Source organism: Rhodnius prolixus, unplaced genomic scaffold (genome assembly GCF_049639745.1).
Source record: "Rhodnius prolixus isolate KJV_2025 unplaced genomic scaffold, Rpr scaffold_2, whole genome shotgun sequence".
Classification (NCBI taxonomy): Eukaryota; Metazoa; Arthropoda; class Insecta; order Hemiptera; family Reduviidae; genus Rhodnius; species Rhodnius prolixus.
In genome coordinates, this window is record NW_027411592.1 from 43,708,461 (window position 1) to 43,715,737 (window position 7,277).

At 31.9% G+C, this 7,277-nt stretch overlaps 1 protein-coding gene across 2 annotated transcripts; it reads right to left on the reverse strand.

The window, feature by feature from the left end:
- Positions 1 to 26: 26 nt before the first annotated feature.
- LOC141449730 (uncharacterized) lies at positions 27 to 4,397 on the reverse strand. 2 transcript variants are annotated; one of them, XM_074119434.1, is made up of 4 exons: positions 4,012 to 4,397; positions 2,761 to 2,979; positions 2,450 to 2,581; positions 27 to 1,859 (listed from the first exon to the last, which is right to left on the reverse strand). In XM_074119434.1, exons 2-4 carry the CDS (start codon positions 2,972 to 2,974, stop codon positions 1,441 to 1,443), a joined length of 765 nt encoding a protein of 254 aa, XP_073975535.1. In that variant the 5' UTR covers positions 2,975 to 2,979; positions 4,012 to 4,397; the 3' UTR covers positions 27 to 1,440. The 2 variants fall into 2 exon arrangements, with proteins under 2 accessions (XP_073975535.1, XP_073975536.1); XM_074119435.1 differs by having other exon boundaries at positions 2,450 to 2,569; positions 4,012 to 4,254.
- Positions 4,398 to 7,277: the final 2,880 nt, after the last annotated feature.

Consider the following 7,277-nt stretch of genomic DNA (forward strand, 5'->3'; position numbering starts at 1 on the left):
ATATGTATACTTCTTTTTCTGGGGAATTTCGATTTGATAGTTTGGGCCAAAACATTTAGAAATAGAAAATTATTAGAAATAATAATAATGATAAAATCAGTAGTTCTGAATCGATCTGTAAGTTAATAATATATTCACATTAGAGGGTTACTTCAGAATACTTACGCAGAAATCAACTACTTTTTTTCTCTCTTGCAACCCACACATCGTACACGAACTTAAAAGATGAAATAAAATAGAACTTACAAATTGTTGGTTCATCATAATCAATTTGTAATTTATTAGTAGGCTGATGTGCAATCACTGTCAAAGGCCAGTATTTCATTACAAATTCAGTTGATGTTTGTAATAATCGAAGATTTCATTTACTGTAGAAATGTATGTGTATTCAAAAAACCATCACAGATACAATAAAGACATATGTAGGCACTAAAATGAATTAAAAAGCATATTAAAAAAAAATACATACAGCAAAGATCGAGCCACAAAAGCGTACTTTTTATCTCTCCAGGATGGACTACATAGAAAACAATAATATAAATTTTCTCAAAAAAAAAAAAAAAATAGTATCGAAAATATTTGACACATTACGAGTACTTTCCAGAATTAGATATGCATTTAAGAAATTGATGATCCTAAAATCAATCTGAAACTTAATGTAAGCAACGAAGAGGTTCTATCCAAAGATCAATTCAATAAAATGAAGGAAAAATGAATAAATGAATTTTAAACCTAATGACAATTTGATGATCAACTTTATACTAAAACAAACATAAAGCTGAATCACTAGATGAGATATGAAGTGATTTCAGAAATTTGCTATTGACAATAACGTATTTATAGATTTTCTTTCATTCATTAAAAATAGTTATTCTTTGAATTAATAAACTAAAAAATTAATTTGGTTAAAAAAATGCGTAACTAAGCTAATTTTATAAATGAAATTGCATAATTCATTTCTTTAATTTTGGTCTATATACAAATATACAAATCAACTACTCATTTTGTTTAATAATGATACCACTAAAAAGAGAAAGTCTTCCAAAATTCATCACTTTGTAATGAATTTTAATCTAGGATTCTTACTCACTACTAAACTTATTATTATAATTAATAAAAAATATTTTTTATTAACTTGGCAAATAAATTTTAAAAAACTATTTTTTAGAGTTTTAGGGTACAACACACTCAAATGTATAACTTTGATTCTTAACTTTCTATTTCCTTGAAAAGTGATTAAATTTAAATGGCGTTTTTTCAATAAATTGTAGTAATACTTTTTCTTTCTTTTTTTCCTGAACGGGAAAAACGAAAATGAAGGGACTAATGAAAGCATTCGATCACGCATAAAACCTCTAAGAACGCGCAAAATATATAAGTTAACAATATAAATCTATAAAAGTGATTGCACAAGTTTAAATCACAGCATACGACTGGCTCTTATACATAGTCCGAATGAATAGGCGCTGTCTCAGAGATAGCTGCCAAACGTTGCCGCGATAACGGTCCCATTTCCCATTGGGTTACACCACCTCCTCCACCTCCACCAACAGTCTCATAAGTTCTTTCTGAGAGATCAGAATAATAAGCGGAACTTGGTGGTGAGCCAGTTTCACCGTCAGTTAACACATATCCAGTATTTTGGTAAACTGGTTTATCTAATTCAGCGTAGAGTGCTTCATCCACTGTATAATGATTGGTGGCTGGCGTTTCACTAGGAGCAGCAAGTGCCGGCCTCCGATTCATCCAACACCACACACCGCGTCCACCTTCGCCACGGGTTCCTGTAACACTCAACTTTGAGTCTTCTCTTCTTTCAAGTCCACCACTAACTCCACTGGTACAAGTGTCATTATAACCTGTAACATTTACGTAAGCTTTAATTTCAAATTAGTATTTTAAAACATTGAGAGTGTTACAAATTAAGTTCAAATTAAATAATCAAGAGGTGATTCAAAGTAATAAGGTATTTAATGATAATGGAATTATTGAAGTAGAAGTTTTAATAAGAAATTTTTCTATCCATGTTCAAAATTTATCGTTATTATTTCTATTCAAATGATAATTAATAATTGTAAGACCAAAACTAATCTGAACTAAACCTTTGACTGAAGGTTTGGTCTTTAAACTCAGTTCCCAACCATTGACCAAAGTAGGCACAAATAATCTTTAAAGAAGGGTAATGAATGGAGCTCTTACGATTAAAAATTTATACTGTTGAAGTATAAAATGGAAACTAAACTTCTTCTTTAGTACGCGTGGACCTTCACATAAATTGTGACTGCATTTTCACCTACATAAGTATTCTGCGGCTTTGGGTAAGGCCAAAATAAAAAAAAAATTATTGGTTGAAAGTACACTTTTATATCTCAATGAAAATTTCAACGATATAGTCCATTACGTAACCAATCATTTTTGAGCATATTTTGTTATGAAAATATAAACTTACGTGACGAGGTATTGTTGTTAATTCTCTTATAACAATGTCTAAGAGTAACCATTAATGTTGCGCCAAGCAGGGCTGATAAAATGGAAACTACTATCAGGGTGATGGACCACGGGACAAGGGCTGATGCCAAACCTGTAAAGTTGCACAAACTGAACTATCTCAAACGAATTTAGCAGTTCAATTACTGCTTTAGCCAAACAAATAGATCTTAATTTAATAAAGACCTCCTCCATACTTCTAATATTTTCAAACTGAAGTTAAAAATATGAAAAATAAACAACTTTATTTTTGCAAAAAGATTTGAAACGCACTTGTTGGATGTAGAGTGGAGGTTGCCCAAGAGCAGAGGTCACATGTAGTGACACCATCCGGTGGTATATCCCTTTCAAGAAAGGCCGGTCGAGGAGGCGGTGGCAGGAAGCCTCGTGCCCATGCACCATCTTCACCTTCTAACTCTAATGTTCTGGTAGTATCTTCTTCCAAAGCTCCGGCCCACCATGACCCGTCATCCCAGTTCACATCCATGGCTTCTAAAATTGAAACAGAAGAGAACAAAATGTGCGTTGTAAAATATAATTTTTGTGATGGCTAACTCGTACACAACTTTTTCAAGATCTAATCTCGTCTTTTGTCATACATCTTTTTCCCTAGAGAACAGTGAACTTTAAGAAAATTTAATACTCTATGCCCACCACTTTAGTGAATGGGATTTCAACTATCTACCTTATCAAGGGGAAAATATTTTTCAGGTATCTTTCAATAAAAACATCAGGTATACACTTCGATTTGGGTATGATGTTTTATCAAATTTAGAGAACACCACAAAAATATAACTTTCCAACTTCAAAATTATTCTTAGGGCAAATTCTTAAAACAATTACATTTTAAAATTACCATTTTTATATTTTCGATTCGAAAATGTAAAAAAAATATTGGCAATGAACCAATTTTTAAAACCGAGTAGAACACACAAATGATCTCAAAAGCAAAAGTTCAAATTATATTCCTAAAACAATGGATTGCAAAAGTGAATCTATTTATGTGCAATCGCATGCCAATTATTTGTTTTTTTACTCCAGGAACTCCCCTGCTTCAACCCATATATGGTTAGCAAATTCCGGTTTCTAGCCAAAGAATTTATACTATTTAATTTGTTCCTTTACATTAAGATCATAACATTTTTTTGTTCCTTTACTTTAAGATCAATCGGATATCAAATTTAACCAAAAGTTTCTGCCAAAATATTCACAGCATAACTGTCACAGCTTTGAAAAAAAAAATTTTTTTTTTTTGCTTTTTCTAATATTCAGACTATTAACTAAAAAATATTCAATAATAAAAGTATGAAGATTGATATTATACGCTGTTTTTCGCGAAGGATATGTGCGCTACAATTAGACTTTAATGGTAGGCAGCAGGTAACTTAAGAGTAATAAGTTCTTTTATAATAACCAAAAAATGTATGTTTAAACCAGAATACTTAAGCATTATATAAAAGAAATTTACAATCAGAAATTAACTGATCAGTAAATATTAATGTCAACAGAGCAAAAATTGTTTACCTTCGTTGTTAGCCAGTTTGTTACCTTTGTCTTTTTACGCATCGCTACTAAACATATGCACTGACATTAACTCTTAAAGATAACATGAAAACATCAAAATTCCACTCGCACTATGAAGATGTAATTCACTGCAGAGTGACTGTGTGACTGTACAACGGCCCCCCAACAACCAGTCCTGACGTCATATTCCTAGGTGGCCTCTGCTGCCCCCACCACCTCACCACTTCATGGGAGGTAGCGGACTGAGAGCTGGAAAGCAAAAACTCCATCCTCTTGTTCACGTACAGAAGCGCGCATGCATGGAGTTGAGATAGGCGCGTACGTCCAGTTCACACACACTAACAACACATCATGACACAAACTTGTAACTCCGGCACACACAAATTACTTCTTTCTCACTAGCCGGCCTTTCAAACTGGCGGTTTATAAGACACCTTTTCGACACTCAGTTTTCTTTCACACAGCACGTGTAAATTTGTTCCACCCTTGCTTGTCGCAGTGCTTTCATTGCATTTTATAGACGACTTCACACTGCATAAATCTACACCTGGAACTTAAAACTTTTTCTAGCAATTTCTATTGCTCCAGGATATTTGTTCATAGCGTTTAATAATATTGAAGAATTGCCACATACTTATCAGAAGAAATTTGGAATTTATATATTTCATTCTGTTGATCTTTTGGTTAGAAAACTTATGGCTATTTTACGCAGTTTCAAATCAATCCATCTTTCCCATAGTTAGAATTTTGAAAAAGTATAATATTCTATAATGAAAGACTAGCATATTTGAAACCCTACTGAACTCTCTGGTATTTATACAGCACATTTTTTCCTTTACCACAATTCTAAAATTTCTAATTTACAAATTTACTTCTAATCCTTAATTTTTACTAAATCATAGATGACCACTTTTGATAGCCTTTACCTCACAGGGTTCCACTTCCTTGCAACCCAAGCCATTGCCCGGGTACTATTCTTCACAGGTATTGTTATTTAAGACTCCTTTTCACCAATTGTTCTCTCGTGATTTCAATTTTAAGAACCAAGTTTCACCCGTTGTTAAGAATAACATCTATTAAGTGTTTTTATTATCTTTTATTGCTATTGTTTGAGGCCTTATCGTCTATCTTTTCCAAGTCAAACAAGAGCCTATGGCAATTCTTAATTTCTTTCTTACCATTTCTTAATTACTGCCTCAATATGAAAATTTTGTCTACAAACCATTTTTCTGAGATAGGTGCGCTCTGATTTCTCCGGGACTTCTCATCTTTTTTCCGATGCTTTTTCTCATTAACATGACTCTATCTCACTCTGAGAATTCCATCTCTGAATGTTGATAAAAATTCGAAAATTGTCAGAATGAGCAATCATTTAGAAGGATGAAATCAATTATGTTTTAATAAAACAGCCAACCTTTCTTTTGCTTATAGAAGTTCCAGATTTTCTGTCTGCTGTTTCAGGTAAATTCCAGCTGAATTTCTACAATCGTACCTAATAAAATATAATTAAAGTTACAATTTACAATGACAACTTTTTCTGAACAGTATCTTTGCGATATATGTTTTTAGTTATTATTCTTTACTAACATAGATTTTGTTATCCACTAATACTACTAATTAATGCCATGTCCTTAAACTACTTTTCTTCTTTTAAATCTGTTTCCACTCATCAAGTCTATTATATAAAAAAGATAAGAGCTCGTTAATATTTTAGAAATTGAGGCAGGAGTGTCAATTGGAAGTATATATTTTTTCTCTATCCTTTTCAATCCCTACCGTAACATCTTGCTTAGTTCAGGGGCTTTATCTAGGAAAAGTTACCAGTCAAATAACATTATTTCAGGTAAACGCCCAGAGAACCTTAAGGGCTATAAATCAACACTTACTACACCTTCTTAGCACACAGAAAATACGTTCTTATTTATTATCAGAACTAAAGCAAGTATAAAGATTATTTGGATTTATTTATTATTATTGAAATATTAAGGATTATATTAATAAAACTGAAAGAATAATAAAAAACAAAGAGCTAATATTATATCACTTTATTATACAAATATTTTTCATATCGGCTGATGATTTCCATGCCGTATTATTCCAAACGATTTTGTTTTGTTTCTTTCCCACTGTAAAGATTGTAAATTAATATCAATAAAGTGTATTATTATTATGATCATCATCATTATTATTATTATTAATATTATTTTATTATTATTATTACTGTTATATTTCATATTTTATTTTATATCAGGAGGAATTTAGTATTTTCCGAAACCATAACTTAACAGGTGGATATAGGTCGTGGATGCTGTATCACTTAGTTTCCAAGGTCACACAATACAATTCCTCTCGATTTCTATCTTTAGGGTTGCCCAAAGCAGCTGAAAAGAAAAATGGAAGCTTCCTCTGGAATCCTCTAAAACAATATAGATAGATAGATAGATTAGATATTTTTTTTATATTTATTGTTTTAGCATTACAGCCGTAACAAAACAAAACAAAATAAAGTAAAGTAAAGGAGTCTCTTTTACATAAGTGTAAAATAATATAGTGTAAAATGTTTTTGACCTTCTCAGTTTGATTTTTTTTTTTTTTTTCTTTTTACCCCTACACTAGACTTAAAAGAACAGAACTAAACAGACGCTATCGACTACTTAAAAGACTCTTAGACGATAGATCAAAACTCTCTCTGGATAACAAAAGACTGATTTATACTTCTATTTTGAAACCCATCTGGGCGTATGGAATAGAGCTGTGGGGTTCAATCAAACGCTCCAATCTCCAAAGGATTCAATAGCTGCAATCTAAATTTCTTCGAACTATCGTAAACGCTCCATTTTACGTCACCAACCTGACTATACACACTGACCTTAAACATTCCTTTTGTCACCCAAGTTGCTAAAACTCGGTACAGAAAACTCCACTTCAGCCTGCTAACGCGCTGATTGTAGCACAATAAACGAAAAAAAAAATAATTTTTTTTTTACCCAATGAGAAAAGTATCAATTTTATACAGAAGTATTTCATTTTGTACAAAGTTTGGGTTGAACGTTTTTTGTAAATTCTTATTTTTTTGACGCTGGCTGAATGGCGAAAGCCGATGCCAAAAAATAAATCTATATTGTTTACAGCCAAATATGCTGAAATAATCTTGTTACTAACTTAGAGATTTGCATGAAGCTGTATAATTTAACACATTATGTTAACCAGGTGTAAAGTACTTAATTACGGATGATTCACAGAATTCTCAAAGATGTGATTCATGA

What these genes read in the sequence shown, in the direction of transcription:
- LOC141449730 (XM_074119434.1), bottom strand. Translation starts at nt 2,974, where the DNA reads ATGGATGTGAACTGGGATGACGGGTCATGGTGGGCCGGAGCTTTGGAA. An exon ending in CTCCACTCTACATCCAACAA is followed by an intron (nt 2,582 to 2,760) that starts GTGCGTTTCAAA and finishes GCAACTTTACAG; the next exon opens with GTTTGGCATCAGCCCTTGTC. An exon ending in TAACAACAATACCTCGTCAC is followed by an intron (nt 1,860 to 2,449) that starts GTAAGTTTATAT and finishes TAAATGTTACAG; the next exon opens with GTTATAATGACACTTGTACC.